This window comes from Spinacia oleracea, chromosome 4, assembly GCF_020520425.1.
Source record: "Spinacia oleracea cultivar Varoflay chromosome 4, BTI_SOV_V1, whole genome shotgun sequence".
NCBI classification, from domain to species: Eukaryota; Viridiplantae; Streptophyta; class Magnoliopsida; order Caryophyllales; family Amaranthaceae; genus Spinacia; species Spinacia oleracea.
Window position 1 is genome coordinate 153,600,316 of NC_079490.1, and position 19,175 is coordinate 153,619,490.

General features: G+C 36.9%; 1 protein-coding gene across 1 annotated transcript; it reads left to right on the forward strand.

The window, feature by feature from the left end:
- The first annotated feature begins 9,802 nt into the window (after window positions 1–9,802).
- On the forward strand, window positions 9,803–11,670 carry LOC110784648 (berberine bridge enzyme-like 21). The gene has a single exon (XM_021989106.2). The coding sequence runs from the start codon at window positions 9,829–9,831 to the stop codon at window positions 11,419–11,421; it is 1,593 nt and encodes a 530-aa protein (XP_021844798.1). The 5' UTR covers window positions 9,803–9,828; the 3' UTR covers window positions 11,422–11,670.
- Window positions 11,671–19,175: the final 7,505 nt, after the last annotated feature.

Here is a 19,175-nt window from a genome sequence, read left to right on the forward strand (position 1 = left end):
GTTTTATGTTTTCCATTGCAAAATTCTGAATAAGCCGTTACGTTTTCACACGGGAGATAATGCCTTGATAATTCTCTACGTTTTATATTAAAAGGTTTTTTAGAAAAGAGAGAATTGTCGGGGTGTTACAGACTAAGTAGAGGAGCAACAAGTGGGGCTCTCAGATCTTCGAAGCTTGCATACGAACGGGAGAACACGCTACAAAGGTGATTATTCTTTCGTCTTAATATGATCTATACTATTGTTATGCATGTGATCCTGTGATAGATGTTAGGAAATTGTTTCCTGAAATTCCGCTTTATGCATCTATATTATCTTACAGTGGTATCAGTTTTAGCCTCTTGCATAATATTTTATGATCATGATTGTATTCAACATTATTATTATGATTCATTTAAGGGAAGATTTATTTATGGCTTGAATTTGCAAAATTAATATATGATATTAATTCATTGAAATTAATAAATCGTGATTTATTTAATTTATGCTTAAAATAAATTTATAAAATTCAGAAATTTTTATCTTAGGGCCGAAATTAACAGTTAATTTCACACAAAAAAATTTCGGATTTCTTAAAATTAAATTCGTCAGATTTTAAATTATTTAATAATTAATAAGATTAATCATGAAAATAATTTGTTAACAATTAAATATTTGATTTTTTATTTGTTAAATAAATCTACCTATTATCCCCTAATTTTTATACAATAGCCGAAATTATATTTTTTGGTAATTGTTTAACTATTTTTTCGGAATTTTTGTATATTAATTATTGAATTTGGTTAATTTTTATGTTTAATTCGATTAATCATAAATTTAAGGATAACAATTAAAATTCTTGATTTTATTTGTTAAGAAAATTCAATAGATCAACCTGGTAATTAAGTTCGAATTTTTTGGATAATAATTTTTATTTTTCTGAATTTTTTGAATAAAAATTTTGAATTCTTGTTAGATTTAATTTTAATAAAAATTCTAATTGAAATCTAATTTTTTTAACAAACCTAAAATTCAGTTTTAGTTTTGTTGATTTATTCAATATTTATGCCATTATTTGCGTAACAGCCCGCTCAATCGAGCTGTTAATAAAGAACACTTAACCCTTAAAGATCACAATTAACGCTTAACACGCAGCGGAATAATTAACCTTAATCTTAATTAAACACGATTTTGGACCTGTGGATTATGGACCCACAAAATAACCTTAAATATCTCAAATGAATAATCCTTGAATAAATAATAAACCTTTCACCTCACAATTAAACTTACAACAATTCATATACTAAATAAATACAACCTTAATATATAAAACATAATTTAGATCCATTGAATACAATCAAGCTCCATTAGGATTCAACTTAAGCCTCCATAAACCTCTCTCCAGAAATGATGACGACAACAACAACCCGCAGCTAAGGCGGCAGCTATCACACAAAGAAGTTATAACGTTTTATCAAGTTATAATTAAGTCAAACTACGTGCCAAAGTAATATTATATTAGAGTCTCAAGTTAATTTATGTTTAAGGATATCACATTAGAAGTCGAATTATGGGTTAGTGGTTTAAGAAAGTTTAATCAAAGGAGTAAATCAAGAAAGGCGCTCATGTCCTATCAGTTCACTATAGTCTAAGTGTTGTAAGGTTAAAGAGTCAACGAGTCTTGAGGATGATAATTAATTGGGGTTAGAATTTTTCGGAGAAAGGAATTGAGTTGAACTATATAAGAATGAAGCTAACACTTGAATAAGGGAATGCGAATAAGTTTTGGGCAATGAATTAAGATAATTGATAATATAATGCTTAAGGAGGGGAAAGTAGCCGTGTATGTGTTGCATAGTGCTCACGTGCATCGGTGATGAAAAACAATGGAAGCGAGTGCTACATCAGTAGACTCGTGGTAAGCGGGCTTGACCCGTAGTTCGGCGGGATAGACCCGTTAAAGCGGCTTGGCCGTAAAGCGAGTGCTACAAAAGTAGACTCGTAATTAGGGACATGTCCTAGTTAAGTCTTGCAAGCGTATGTTTATCAGGAGGGTGACGACCCCCACCAAATAGAGACAGTTGGTCATAGTGACCCTTCGGCTTTTGTTATGCTTAAAATAGTTTAGAGATTTCTCATTTACTACATTAAAAGAATCCTTTTATATTAACCCTTGATTAAGATAAAATATATGTCCTTGTTGAGTTGGGTGTCATCCTAATGATGATAACAGCCCGCCCTTAACGAGCTGCTTTCTAAACACACTTAGTCTTAATGAAATTACAACTTTAAACCCTGCTAAACAAACTTTAACTCTTCAAACAACTTCAAAGATTTAATCACAGTTTAAGTCTTAATTAAACTTAATTAACTATTAGAAATTTCGGCAGCACTTCCCCTAAATATGGACAACCTAAAAAAGCTCGCAACTTATTACTCATCTAGTTATTACCATACTAGGACTTATTTCCAATCATAACTCTATCGGTCATTTCCTCATAATATATATTTATTCAAAGTTTAATACGAAACTCACTTTCACAAAGTTTTCAAAGTCGTATTACTTTGCTACATAACAAACTCACAAACACCATTCCAACTCACAATACATGTTCGATATAATTTCATAACTCAATGCGAAAAGAGATAATTATTTAACATATTAGTTTGCAACTGGGAAAAGTGAACACGAATAGAGAGGGGTCAGCACGACCAGATGTCTCTATACGGTGGGGGTCGTCACCCTCCTGATAAGCATACGCTTGCAAGACTTTAACTAGGACATGTCCCTAATTACGGGTCTATCCCGCCTCTACGAGTCTACTTTTGTAGCACTCGCTTTACGGCCAAGCCGCTTTAACGGGTCTATCCCGCCGAACTACGGTCAAGCCCGCTTACCACGAGTCTACTGATGTAGCACTCGCTTCCAATGTTTTTCATCACCTATGCATGTGAGGACTACGCCACACATACTCGGCTACTTTCCCCTACTTAAGAATTTAAACCTAATTAAATTCCTTAATCTTTAAACAAACGTTGTTTAAAAAATAGTTTAAAATTGAGTAATTGTTGCACAAATTTAAATGAAATTGCCCACCATGGCTGGGTGGCACCACCTGCGACGGTGGAGCCACGGTGGAGGGAGAATTAGGGCGGCCTTCCGGCAGCAGAAGGAATGGCGACGGGCGACAGCTAGGCGGCATATTGACGCTGCTGTTGTGCCTGGTTCGCGGCAGTTACGATGGACTCGCTGGTTAGCCTGGCTCGCTGGTCGGTCGGGCTGCCGGATTATTCTGGTGGTCGGATCGGCGGGCGTGACTGGGTTATGCCTGTGGAAGATGACCGGCGTTAGTGGATGCTGGCCGGTGGCCCTGGTGGTTGCTGGCCAGCATACTTGGTGAAGTCGTGGTTTGCTGCTGCTTTAAACAATTAAAAAAAAAGAAAAAAGGGGGGGGGGGGGAATTGAAATCAGAGTGACAGTTTCCTTTTAAATGGAAAATCAGATTTTCCTCCTTAATACTCCGTATGTTCTAAAATTGGAAAAGTTCCCTAAATCAACCTTTATAAATTGAATAAGTTTCCTTAAAATCAGTTTTTGTAATTTTGGAAATATTCTTTTTTGGAATATGATTTTCTAAGTTGAGCATAAATTAATATGTTTCTTTAAATGCAAATTCTTGATTCATGAGATTATTCTAGCCATATTTAAATAGTAATTGAATAAAAATATTAAAGTTTCCTAAGTAATATTAAACTTAAATTGTTTAAGTTTTTATAATTATTTTGGAAATGTTATTTGCTTATTAATAGTTAATAAGTAAATAATTTGTGTCTCAAATATTTTGATATTATATGCGTGTATGGAATATATATGATATTTTGTTACAGGCAAGTGACTAGTATGGCCCAAAATAGGACAGAAAATACGATCTGCGTATCGTTTTGTATTCTTGTAAATTTTTGAAATACGATATGCGTATCGTTCTGTATTATTGTAATTTAATTTAAAAGTTTAAATTAGATTATAACGAACGAACAATGTCAACAAAAATTCAAATATTTTTTAGAATCGAATCCAAAATTTTAAATCGTTCTAAACATTTAAATTTCAGATTTTTACCAATTTGGTTTAAGTGACGATTAAAATTAACGAATCTAATCAAAATTTTAATCCAATAATTTAGAAAACTGCCACTTTATATGAAATTATATTCCCTTTCCCAATTAACCAAATTTCCAGATCTAAATTATTTTAAAAATCAATTTGCGATCTAAAAATTACAAATTTAGGGAAAATAAAATTAGGGTTTATAATTAACATTTATGGCCGAAAATTTTGTCATAAATTTAAAATATACCTAAGAACAGTAGGGAAAAATTTCAATCAATTCCGAGTAGTTAAGGTCGTGCAATTATTTGAAATACTTTCCGAAATTGTTAATTTAATTCGTTAATTAACAAAAACGCCCAAAAACTCATACTTCGAGGCCCGTTTTTGCGATTTTGTTACACACGCACACCCGAAGCCCACAGCGCACGCGGGCATCGCAGCCGTGGGCCTTGGGCCTCGCAGCTTTGCCTACTGCCTCGCTGCACTCAGTGCACGCACACAGCAGCCTTGTGGGCTGGCTCCTCGATGCGCGCGAGCTGCTGGCTCGTCGGGCATTGCGCGCATGCGCGCTTGGCTCGATGGGCCGACAGCTTCGTTGCGGCTCGTATTCGCGACCAACACCTTACGGCTATTATTTATCGTATCGTACTTGACGAATCACCGTCGTACGATACGATTATTTGTTTCGTCTAGCTTACGAATATTCGCGATACGATATACGATTCCCATCCAACGTCATATCGCATAATTATGTTTTCCCGAACAAATTCCCGAAAAGCAATTAAATGAGTTTTCGATTCATTTAATCCGGTGATCTGTTACATGTCATTGGTGTTACCTTATAGGTTCAGTCAAGATTAAGATGTGAGCCTAATATAGATTAGAACTCACTGATCGGAAGCATTGCTCCAGCTAGCTGTTCCGATCACATGATCTCACTGAATTAATTGTTCGTAATTAATCTGAACTTTGGTATTAGACTAATGCACCTTGGGTGAAGAACACATTTCGCCCTCGCCCATTCGTCCATTGCTCACAACCCACGACACAAGGCAGGACTGCTGCCTTGTGCTCGTGCACCATGGCCTTGCTCATTGCATTCGTGCCGCATGGGCGACGAGCTCCCTTGCTCGTCGTCTCATGCCCGCACTATACAACACCCCTTAAGGGTAACACGTAGCGTCCATTGCTTTGTGCGTGCAAGTTATATGAGCGAATCGCATAAAATTTAAAAAATTTATATTTAAAATTAATGACAAATTAATAAATAATATTAATTTCATAATTTTAGGGCGAAAAATCGAAAATTTATTATTCAATTGATTTCCGATTAACATGGATTCAAGCCTAGGTCATAAAAATTTAAAATTTATCATAAATTTACAATTTTTATGGTGGTTTTTCATCATAGGTATCTAATTAAATTATAATTAATTATGAAAATCAAATTAATTCTAAATTATTCTAATTTTCAACAAATTAATCATAATTACAAATTAGATTGCATAATTAACAAGGCTAGGCATTCAAACTTATTAAACATATACAGTAGGTCAATCAAAAATTCAAGATTTATCAACAAGAATCGCAAATATTTAATTTAACATCTTAAATTTACGAAATTTTGCATTCGAAAAACTAAAACCTTCGAAAAGTCATAGTTAGGCTTCGAATTTGAGAATTCTGGGTTCGGCCGAAAATAACTATTTTTGTCAAAATTTTAGAATGCCTTTTACATGCGGAATTGACACAAAAATCACTCGATTTGGATGAGTAACGAAGAAACTGCCGAAAAACTGCGTACGTATAATTAAATAAACGCAATTTGCAATTAATTAACAATTACGAAAATTAATCACCCCTTTTAATTCTTGCAAATTTGTAATATTTAACCATGTTCATGAAATTTAGATTATGAAAATAATAAGAGGCTCGTGATACCACTGTTAGGTTATGATACATATGACAATTCATAAATCATGCGGAAAAACCATAAAGCCAGGAAAACATATTATTTACACATAATCATTTAGCCTAGTTTAGATGCATACTCTTTGTTGCGTGCCTTCCCTAGCTGCGCCCGAACCGAACAAGAACAAGTCTTTAGGACTCCAAGTGTCGTCCCTCCGTAGATAGTCCACAGCACGTCCGGATCCGCCTTAAGATTGACCAACTAGAATCGCCCTTAAGGTACTATTATTTCGGCACTTTATAGGCAAATGTATGACTGAATTTTGCTCTCAAAAACTCACTTTGAATACTTGAATAATCTATGTAAATATGTGACCCTAGGCACCTATTTATAGAGTTATGGAAAAGGATTTGGAATCCTATTAGGATACTAATTTATTTAATTATAACCCTACTAGGACTCTAATTAAATAATCATTATCTAATAGTTTTAGGATTTAATCATATTTCGAATCCCGATTGCTTTAGGATTCCCGCACAAGCATTGCACGAGCACCGTACACCCGCGCAAGCCTTGCGGCCCACGCTAGGCGCACAACGCTCGGCCCACTGCTGTTGTGCTCTCGCGCGCGCGCCCCAGGCCTTGGCTGGGCCTGGCCTTGCGCTGGGCCTGGTCGAGGCTTGGCACGCGATGGTGCGTGTTGGCTCGCTGGGCGATGGCCTGGCTTCGTGCTGGGCCTTCGTCTAGCGGGCCTCGTCCGATGCTAATTCGTACGATACGCTTCCGATTAAATTCCCGATTCCGGAATTCATTTCCGATACGAACAATATTTAATATTTCCGATTCCGGAATCAATTTCCGTTTCGAACAAATATTTAATATTTCCGTTTCCGGAATTATTTTCCGATTCCGATAATATTTCCGATTCTGACAATATTTCCATTTCCGGCAATATTTCCGATTCCGGCAATATTTCCATTTCCGATAATATTTTCCGATACGTACCATGTTTCCGTTTCCGGCAACATCTACGACTTGGATAATATTTATATTTCCGATACGATCCATATTTCCGTTTCCGGCAATATCATCGTTTCCGGAGTATTCATTTCTTGCCTGTGACGATCTCAGCTCCCACTGAAACCAAGATCCGTCGATTCCGAATATCCATAGATGGAGTATTTAATGCCATTAAATACTTGATCCGTTTACGTACTATTTGTGTGACCCTACGGGTTCAGTCAAGAGTAAGCTGTGGATTAATATTATTAATTCCACTTGAACTGAAGCGGCCTCTAGCTAGGCATTCAGCTCACTTGATCTCACTGAATTATTAACTTGTTAATTAATACTGAACCGCATTTATTAGACTTAACATTGAATGCATACTTGGACCAAGGGCATTATTTCCTTCAATAATTGTGTCAGAAAATAATTAATTTCAATTTTTTTAATTTTTTTAAAATTTTTTTTATGGAACGGCAATTGGCGCCAAGGGGAAGAAGAGTGAAAAAGGCGCAATTCCCCCAAATTTCCCCTCCTCATTTTCTTCCACATTGGCGCTACTCACCAAAAATTTGGGCCAATCATGTGTCAGGGTACAATATTATTTGGTACCCTGAGGGTACATATAACCTTTTCGTTTATTGATTATATTATTCACATTGTATTCGTTCTCTCTATTCAAGAGACTTTTTCTATCGATGCATTAGGTTTATCTATCTTCGATATAGACTTCAGGCCTTTTTTATTATTATTTCTATAATTAGTCGATTCTTTGATTGAAATTTGTATAGTATTGCCCCATAAACTATTTTTTAATCAACTAAATTTTTTTAGAAGATATGTTTTCTCTATATTGTAACGACAGGTCTTGCATGCACAAGGTGTAAAATAAATTTATTGTGCACCAACATAACTTTTACCCAGTTTTTTCTAACTTTAACTCAGTTTTCTCTAACTTTTATTTTTTTAATAAATAAACATTTTTAAGTGTTAAATGATTAATTTTATTAAAATTTTTATTACTAAAAAGTAGATAACTTTTACATATATAAGGGTAACTTATAAGCATTTTACATCAACTTTAACTTCGGTGTACAATATTTATCGTACACCCCATGTAAATAAGAATTTGTGATATTGTAAAACACAAAATATACTTTAATGCTATTTTCTGTTTATGTTTTCAACACCTTTGGGTCTTGTTGGGCCTAATATAGTTAAATATCTCTACAAATAAGATTATTTTCGGCCCCATTGTCTTCAGTTTTTGTGTTTCAATTTCAATAAATGTACATGTTATGAAGTACTCCGTAGTCAGATTGTGTTAGAGAGCAATCGAGTATGCATATGTTGCGTTTAGGAGCAAAGATAGGGTCAATGAAGATAGACAATAATCAAAAGAAATAGTAGATAATCAATAAAGAGAAGAAAGGATCAACCCAACAAATTAAAGAGGCAATGATCAAGGTAGATATATGAATATCACAGTACAGTACAATATCAGAGAAGATCATCTTATATGAGAAAATATCCCTATAAAAAAAATTGAAAAATTCTTATAATATGAGAAAATATCCCTATAAAAAAGTTGAAAAAATCTTATAATATGAGAAAATACTCACTTGATTTATGAAAATTGGCTCTCAACGCGTTCCGACTTCCGAACACCTAAGTCCAAAGACTTACGTCACTTGGATATGATGTCATTTAAGTCTGTCAATGTTATTTTGTGTTGAAAACATTAAAATATATTTTTGGATAATCAAATTAATTCATTGATAAATATCAAATATATGTAATGAATACTTAGGCAGTTAGCATATATGAGTCCCTTGATCCTTTGAATAAAACCAAATATCAATCAACTGACCAAATCGATCGATTAAGACTATTCCGCTATTAGATAAGATGTCAATCAACTAACCAAAACGATCGATTAAGATTATTCCAGATATACTAAGGGTTGATATATATACAATTCACCATCTTTCATTGTAATTCTTTCAACATTGAATAATGATACTCTTCTCTAAGAATTATCCCATCTAGCTCTTTGTCATCTAATTTGTCCTTTCATTTTCAAACTCCAGTATCATATTTTTCTCCACTTTTTCTCGTTTCTTATCATTTGACTATTCAACTGCTCAAACCTAACGAATTCAGATCTATTATATTGTGCCCTTTCGTCCCTAATTAAACAGGTATGTTTATATGCTTACTAGTGTTTATTTACGCAATACCAGTACATACATAACATTTTATATGAATTTTATAATTTTAATGAAACAAAAGTCTTAGATAAATGAAAGGATTTTATATTTTTGTTGGAATTTAATAGGTTAGTAAGAGTATAATCGACATACAACAGTTGTTCCCGTACATAATAAAGATATTTTTATAATTATATGTGTATATTTTATGATTAAGACGACACATTGAAACAAGATAAGTCAAATCTAAGTTTGTAAAGTCGTTAGACCAGACCAAATGGTTGATATCTTTACAAAACCATGCATTAAAGTTTGAAGATTTTTCAAAACATGCTAAAATCAATTCATAACGTAAAAAGTCAATCTTAAAGAGGAATTACATACAGAAATAGGTAGCTAAACTTGACAATTACAAATTTATGTTTATATCATCTTTAATGATAAGGAGTAAATTAAGGATTGTTATTAATAATATTAAAAGAAATTGAGAAATAATAGGAAAAATAAACCATACCCATTCATTTTTATTTTTTTTAGTTTTTTTTTGTAACAATATATATACTCATAAGATGTAACATACTTTTTTTGTACAGAAAAGTTGAAAACAAAAAATGGGCACAAATATCAAATACTTTCTATTTCCCTGGTTTGTTCTAATCCTGTTCTCTACTTTTTCAAAAACATTATGTTTGGATCAAACATATGATGCCTTCTCCAAATGCCTACAAAATCAAACAATCTCACCAGCAAACATCTCCACAATTCTGTATTCTGCACAAACCCCGAACTTCAATTCTGTGTTACTAGCTTACATTCGAAACCTTAGATTCACATTACCAACAACACCAAAACCACAACTTATTATCACCCCTTTGAACCCGTCGCAAGTATCGGCGGCGGTCATTTGCGCTCGCAACCTCGGCCACCAAGTTAAAATCCGTAGCGGCGGCCACGACTACGATGGGTTATCCTACACCTCGGAACATCCATTCATCATCCTCGACATGCAAAACTTAAGGCGCATTGATGTAGACCCTAAAGCAGGAACCGCCTATGTTGAGGCAGGTTCAACTTTAGGGGAATTATATTATAGGATACATGAAAAAACTAACACCTTTGGATTTCCGGCTGGGGTGTGTCCTACAGTAGGTGTAGGAGGTCATATTAGCGGTGGTGGTTATGGTAACATGATCAGAAAGTATGGGTTATCTGTAGACCATATTATCGACGCAACAGTTGTTGATGCACAGGGTAAGATTCTAAACCGGAAAACCATGGGGGATGACTTGTTTTGGGCTATACGAGGTGGTGGTGGTGCTAGTTTCGCCGTTGTTGTTTCCTTCACCTTTAATCTTGTCCCGGTACCGGAAACCGTAACTGTTTTTAACATTGAGCGTTATCTTTCTGATAATGCTACTGAATTGGTTTATAAGTGGCAGACACTTATGCAAGATATTGACTATAATTTGTTTATCAGGTTATTAATACAGCCAGTAAATGACCCTATCATTAAGAATAAAAAAACAGGCAGAGCCACTTTTATTGCCCTTTATTTAGGTAATTCCAAAGATTTATTCTCTCTGCTAAGCACTAAATTTCCTGAACTTGGTCTTAAGAAGGAAGATTGTTTAGAAATGAGCTGGATAAATTCAGCTTTGTATTGGGCGAATTTCGACAACACAACTAAACCTGAAGTCCTGTTAAACAGGACATTCACAGCTAATTATAACAAGAGAAAGTCGGATTACGTAACAACACCGATCACAACGGCAGGATTGAATCTAATGTGGCAGAAGTTGATTACATTGGAACAAGTTGGGATGGTATTCAACTCTTATGGTGGAAGGATGAACGAAATTCCGGCAACAGATACGCCAATGCCTCATAGGAAAGGAAGTTTTTACAAGATTCAGTACTCTGACAGTTGGAAAGAACCAGGGACAGCGGCTAATGACAAGCATTTGGGACTAATTAGGGAGCTTCATACTTTTATGACACCCTATGTTTCTAAAAATCCAAGGGGTGCTTACCTTAATTATAGGGATATTGATATTGGTGTTAGTCATAATTGGACTTACCAACAAGGGGAAGTTTATGGGAGGCAGTATTTCATGGGGAACTTTGATAGATTAGTCAAGGTCAAGACTTTGGTTGATCCTACCAACTTTTTTAGGAATGAACAGAGTATTCCAGTTCAGAAATAATCATCCGCTGTTAAAAAACCAACAAGTAACGGATTCAACTAAGGTCTTAAAGCTTAGTAGCTCTGCATTGTCGGATGGAATACCCTAATTAAATGTAATACATAAACTAGTTTAGTCCAACACAATTTTATTATTATCATTAGTAGCTTGTCATTGACAAAATTAAAACAAGATATTTTTGTTATGAAAAATAAAGTAAATCAATATTATTAAAGGAGTTGAGCAGAATAAAAGGCCTCCAAACCTCAATTTACTCTTGTTTACCGGCTATGTTAGAAAATAATATAAATTTAGTTTTTTCTAAAACATAGCAAAATCAACATCATACGGAAAGTCAAATCATCAACATAATGAAACCCATAAGGAAACAATAGTTTAACTGTAAGTATTCAACAAATTAACTATATATTATGACAAATTGAAAATAGAAAACAAAACATTAGAAATTAATGTAAACACAACGAAAAACTTAAAAGGGAATAATCAAAATTTACTTCATATTCTACAAACTATAGTTATACCCGGCACAAACTAGTTTGAATTTATTTATGTAGCACTTGAGTTGACTTGGCCTATCCAATTTATTTATGTAGAACCATTTATTTATGTAGCAGTTTCCCTTCTTGGGCTTTTTGTTAAAAACGCAGCAGCTCCAAATGGTAACGGATTAGGCCGGGCAACAAGCAACAAGTTTAAACTCCGTAGAAAACTTTAAGCATGGATTTTACATTGATGGGCTTCATAAGCCATGACAGGCCCACTATGCATGATCCGTATATTCAATGTTGATTAGCCATTATTTTTCATAGTTTAAAGACTTGTCTCAAAGATGAAATTTTAGAGAAAATCTTTAATAAATACTAAGAAACAGTATGTAGTTACGTAATTGAATATTTTAGAGTAAAGTTTTCTTCTCTCCCAAGCTGAGAGGGTGTACGTTAAGGGTGCTTACTAACGTGCGCCACCTTCACTAATGGCGAAGAAGAAGAAGGCTAGCTTGATTGTAACTTCACCAATGGCTTCGGAGGACGATTCCACTCACTCTAAACCTAGAAATGAGACTCTTTTGATTCCAGAAGGGGGCCAAAAATCGAACCCAGCTGCTGCAAATAGTGCGACGAACTTTGAGAACGAAGAACTTATTTACTCCAATCTAGTGCACTCATCGGCTGGTATGATTCCTAAAGCTCTTCATCACACCATTATTGCTTTGAATCAGTCGTTGGGGCTCACTGGGGAGGGGAGTTTGATTCCACAAAGTCGTACGGACTCTGTTTTTCGAAACCCTGGTTATGTGGGTGTTATTGGTCAACCATTGAAGCATCAAGCTTCTCCTAGTGTTTTGACTCAGGTACCTAAGGAGGGGGGAACTGTTAAGGAACCATGGGTGAATCTATTTGCTGTGGCTAAGCTTGCCTCCAAAGGAGCTCCCCTGGAATTTGTGACACATTTGGTTAAAGATGGGAAAAAAGTAGCGCAACTGCAGCAATCAGAGCTTGCCACTATGGTGGATAAATGGCAGGCTTCACTAGTTATGTATGTTGTTGGAGAATCACCAACATTGGCCTCTGTAAGGAGATTTATGGCTGCTGTGTGGAGTGAGGTTGCTACTCCTCAAGTGTTTTTCCATGATGAAGGGTACTTTATCATTAGATTTGATTGTATTGAGGACAAGAACCGCATTGTTGCAGGGGGTCCTTATGTTAGGTTATGATACATATGATATTACATAAATCATGCGGAAACAACCATTAACCCAGGATTACATATTATTTACACATAATCATATAGCATAATTTAGATGCATACTCTTTGTTGCGTGCCCTCCCTAGCTGCGCCCGAACCGAGCAAGAACAAGTCTTTAGGACTCCAAGTGTCGTCCCTCCGTAGATAGTCCACAGCACGTCCGGATCCGCCTTAAGATTGACCAACTAGAATCGCCCTTAAGGTACTAGAATTTTCGGCACTTTTGAGCAAGATGTGTGGCTGAATTTTTCTCTCAAAAACTCACTTTGAATACTTTGAAACTCGTTATAAATTGTGAACCCAGGCCACATATTTATAGGGTTATGGAAAGGGAATTGGAATCCTATTCAGATACAAATTAATTAAACCTAGAATCCTACAAGAACTCTAATTTAATTAATTTATCAAATAGAATTAGGAATTTAATCATTAACCGAACTCTGCACGTTTTAGGAAACGTGCACGAACACAAACACTTACGCACACACACACGGCAGCCTCGATGGGCCGCCCATGCGTGCGTGCGAGCAGCAGCCCACGCAGTGAGGCCTGCGCGAGCCACAAGCCCACGCAAGCATCCGCGCGCGCTGCGCGCGCTGTGCGCGCTGCCACGGCCTGCTGGGCCTGGCCTTGCGCTGGGCCTGGCGTGGCTGTTTGTGTGGCGCGCTTGGCTTGCTGGGCGATGGCCTGGCTTCGTGCTGGGCCCTCGTCCGGCAGGCCTCGTCCGATGCTTATTCGTACGATACGCTTCCGATTAAATTTCCGATTCCGGAATTCATTTCCGATACGAACAATTTTTAATATTTCCGATTCCGGAATTAATTTCCGTTTCGAACAAATATTTAATATTTCCGTTTCCGGAATTATTTTCCGATTCCGGTAATATTTCCGATTCTGACAATATTTCCGTTTCCGGTAATATTTCCGATTCTGGTAATATTTCCATTTCCGATAATATTTTCCGATACGTACCATGTTTCCGTTTCCGGCAACATCTACGACTTGGATAATATTTATATTTCCGATACGATCCATATTTCCGTTTCCGGCAATATCATCGTTTCCGGAGTATTCATTTCTTGCCTGTGACGATCTCAGCTCCCACTGAAACCAAGATCCGTCGATTCCAAATATCCATAGATAGAGTATTTAATGCCATTAAATACTTGATCCGTTTACGTACTATTTGTGTGACCCTACGGGTTCAGTCAAGAGTAAGCTATGGATTAATATCATTAATTCCACTTGAACTGAAGCGGCCTCTAGCTAGGCATTCAGCTCACTTGATCTCACTGAATTATTAACTTGTTAATTAATACTGAACCGCATTTATTAGACTTAACATAGAATGCATACTTGGACCAAGGGCATTATTTCCTTCAGTCTCCCACTTGTCCTTAGGGACAAGTGTGCATTTCCTAATTCCTTTGTCGCTCGATGCTTGCTCTTGAACATAAGGTAAGAGTTGTCATCCTTATTATGTCCAGAGGTGTTCCTCGGTTTCAGAGTTCAACTGATCAAATAAACAGATAATCATAGCCTATGATTCATCCGAGCACGGCCATGCATTTCACAGTTTCTAGCTCTCCGAGTGGCCTTGTACAACTTTTAAGCATCTCATCCCGATTTATGGGAGGACAATCCCAATCTTGCGATCTTGAGATTAGACTTCGTTTGATAGGTGATTACCTGAGCGTTGCTTTTATAGCCTCCTTTTACGGTGCGACGGTTGGTCAACGTCAAAGCAACCAGTTCTCAAACAAGTAATCTCAAATCACTCAGGTATTGAGGATTTAGTGTCTAATAATTTAATGAAATTTACTTATGACAGATTTTCATCTCTTACAGTAAAGTTTCATAGGTCTTGTCCGATACTAGTCTTCCCAAAGTAAGTATCTATGCAAATGATTATAACATTGCCATGTCCACATAGTTCAAGAAACAGAACTACTAGTCATCTTGCATTCTAATCGTCTAACGTTTTCTATGCGTCCAATTTTATAGAAAACTCCGACTAGGGACCATTTTCATCCTTTGACATTCAAGTTCACTTGATAGACATTTCTTAGTCACAGGACTGGTCCTGACAGTCTATCTTGAATATATCGTCAAATTGAAGGGACTCATCATTTAATAAACCACAAATTAAATGGAAAAATGAATTCTTTTCATTTATTGTGAATGATTAACCAATAATGTTTTACAAAGATTTAAACTCTAAAACTTTAAAACATTAAATAGAGACATCAAAGCCATTCTCCAATATGCTTGATTCCCATAGCTGCAGTGTGCGAGTTGTGCTTCGCCTGCGGCAGAGGTTTAGTTAATGGATCTGATATGTTGTCATCAGTTCCAATTTTGCTTATCTCGACTTCTTTTCTTTCAACGAATTCTCGTAGAAGGTGAAATCTACGAAGTACATGCTTGACTCTCTGGTGGTGTCTAGGCTCTTTTGCCTGTGCAATAGCTCCGTTATTGTCACAATACAGGGCTATTGGTCCTTTAATGGAGGGGACTACACCAAGTTCACCTATGAACTTCCTTAGCCATATAGCTTCCTTTGCTGCTTCATGTGCAGCAATGTACTCCGCTTCAGTTGTAGAATCCGCAATGGTGCTTTGCTTAGCACTTTTCCAGCTTACTGCTCCTCCGTTGAGGCAGAAGACAAACCCAGACTGTGATCTGAAATCATCTTTGTCGGTTTGGAAACTTGCGTCCGTATAGCCTTTAACAATTAATTCATCATCTCCACCATAGACCAGGAAGTCATCTTTGTGCCTTTTCAGGTACTTCAGAATATTCTTGGCAGCAGTCCAATGCGCCTCTCCTGGGTCTGACTGGTATCTGCTCGTAGCACTGAGTGCGTACGCAACATCCGGGCGTGTACATATCATAGCATACATTATTGAACCAATCAATGATGCATATGGAATCCCATTCATTCGTCTACGCTCATCAAGTGTTTTTGGGCACTGAGTCTTGCTTAGAGTCATTCCATGAGACATGGGTAGGTAGCCTCGCTTGGAGTCCGCCATCTTGAACCTATCAAGCACCTTATTGATATAAGTGCTTTGACTAAGTCCAATCATCCTTTTAGATCTATCTCTGTAAATCTTGATGCCCAATATGTACTGTGCTTCTCCTAGATCCTTCATCGAAAAACATTTCCCAAGCCAAATCTTGACAGAGTTCAACATAGGAATGTCATTTCCGATAAGCAATATGTCGTCGACATATAATAATAGGAAAGCAATTTTGCTCCCACTGACCTTCTTGTATACACAAGATTCGTCTGCGTTCTTGATGAAACCAAAGTCACTGACTGCTTCATCAAAACGTATATTTCAGCTCCTGGATGCCTGCTTCAATCCGTAGATTGACTTCTTTAGCTTGCATACCTTTTTAGCATTCTTTGGATCCTCAAAACCTTCAGGCTGTGTTTAGCTGTGTCATAAACACAGTTTCCGTTAAAACGCCGTTTAAGAAAGCAGTTTTGACATCCATCTGCCATATTTCGTAATCGTAATATGCAGCGATTGCTAACATTATCCGAATAGACTTTAGCATTGCAACTGGTGAAAAGGTTTCATCGTAATCCACACCGTGGACTTGCCTGTAACCTTTTGCAACCAATCTAGCTTTGAAAACTTCAAGTTTCCCATCCTTGTCCTTTTTCAGTTTGAAAACCCATTTGCTTCCAATGGCTTGGTAGTCATCTGGCAAATCGACCAAATCCCATACTTGGTTTTCAGACATGGAGTCTAATTCAGATTGCATGGCTTCTTGCCATTGCTTGGAGCTAGGGCTCGTCATAGCTTGTTTGTAAGTCGCAGGTTCATCACTTTCAAGTAATAGAACGTCATAGCTCTCGTTCGTCAAAATACCTAAGTACCTTTCCGGTTGAGATCTATATCTTTGCGATCTACGCGGGGTAACATTTCTAGATTGACCATGATTCTCACCAGATTCTTCTAAAGATCTCTGAGTTTCATCCTGAATGTCATCTTGAGCATTCTCTAGAGTTTGTTGTTCGACTCGAATTTCTTCGAGGTCTACTTTTCTCCCACTTGTCATTTTGGAAATGTGATCCTTCTCCAAAAAGACACCATCTCGAGCAACAAACACTTTGTTCTCAGATGTATTGTAGAAGTAATACCCCTTTGTTTCCTTTGGATAGCCCACAAGGATACATTTGTCAGATTTTGGATGAAGTTTGTCTGAAATTAATCGTTTGACGTATACTTCACATCCCCAAATCTTAAGAAAAGACACATTTGGAGGCTTTCCAAACCATAATTCGTATGGAGTCTTTTCGACAGCTTTAGACGGAGCTCTATTTATAGTGAGTGCAGCTGTATTTAGTGCATGTCCCCAAAATTCTAATGGAAGTTCGGCTTGACCCATCATTGACCTGACCATGTCTAGCAAGGTTCTGTTCCTCCGTTCCGACACACCGTTCCATTGTGGTGTTCCAGGAGGAGTCAACTCTGATAGAATTCCACATTCTTTCAGATGGTCATCAAATTCATAGCTCAGATATTCACCGCCTCTATCAGACCGCAGTGCCTTAATCTTCTTGCCTAATTGATTCTCTACTTCACTCTGAAATTCCTTGAATTTGTCAAAGGATTCAGACTTATGCTTCATTAGGTAGACATAACCATACCTACTGAAGTCATCAGTGAAAGTGATAAAGTAGCTGAAACCACCTCTAGCATTTGTACTCATTGGTCCACATACATCTGTATGGATTAAACCCAATAGTTCATTTGCTCTTTCTCCAACTTTAGAGAAAGGTTGCTTTGTCATTTTGCCAAGTAAACATGATTCGCATTTACCATAATCCTCTAAGTCAAATGGTTCTAGAATTCCTTCCTTTTGAAGTCTTTCTAAGCGTTTCAAGTTTATATGGCCTAATCGACAATGCCACAGATAGGTGAGATCTGAATCATTCTTTTTGGCCTTTTTGGTATTTATGTTATATACTTGTTTGTCGTGATCTAATAAATAAAGTCCATTGACTAATCTAGCAGATCCATAAAACATCTCTTTAAAATAAAACGAACAACTATTGTCTTTTATTAAAAAGGAAAATCCCTTAGCATCTAAGCAAGAAACTGAAATGATGTTTTTAGTAAGACTTGGAACATGGAAACATTCTTCCAGTTCCAAAACTAGCCCGGAGGGCAACGATAAATAGTAAGTTCCTACAGCTAATGCAGCAATCCGTGCTCCATTTCCCACTCGTAGGTCGACTTCACCCTTGCTTAACTTTCTACTTCTTCTTAGTCCCTGTGGATTGGAACATAAGTGTGAGCCACAACCTGTATCTAATACCCAAGAAGTTGAATTAGCAAGTATACAGTCTATAACGAAAATACCTGAAGATGGAACGACTGTTCCGTTCTTCTGATCTTCCTTTAGCTTCAAGCAATCTCTCTTCCAATGCCCCTTCTTCTTGCAGTAGAAGCATTCGGATTCAGAAGTGGGTTGACTGACCTTCCTCTTTGCAGATTTGGCGCCAGTTTGCTTAGTTGGGCTGGCCTTGTTGCCACCTTTCTTAGCATTCCTCTTCTTTCCAGATTTCTTGAACTTGCCCCCACGCACCATAAGCACATCCTGCTTATCACTTTTGAGCGTCTTTTCAGCGGTCTTCAGCATACCGTGAAGCTCAGTGAGCGTTTTGTCCAGACTATTCATACTGTAGTTCAGTTTGAACTGATCATACCCGCTATGAAGAGAATGGAGGATGGTGTCTATAGCCATTTCCTGAGAAAATTGCTGATCCAGCCGACTCATATTCTCAATGAGTCCAATCATTTTGAGAACATGTGGACTTACGGGCTCGCCTTTCTTAAGTTTGGTCTCAAGAATTTGCCTATGAGTCTCGAATCTTTCGACTCGAGCCAGATCTTGGAACATGTTCTTCAACTCACTGATGATTGTGAAAGCATCTGAGTTGATGAACGTTTTCTGCAGATCCGCACTCACGGTGGCGAGCATTAGAC

Excerpts from the sequence above, each read along its gene's own strand:
- LOC110784648 (XM_021989106.2), top strand. The coding sequence starts at position 9,829 with ATGGGCACAAATATCAAATACTTTCTATTTCCCTGGTTTGTTCTAATC.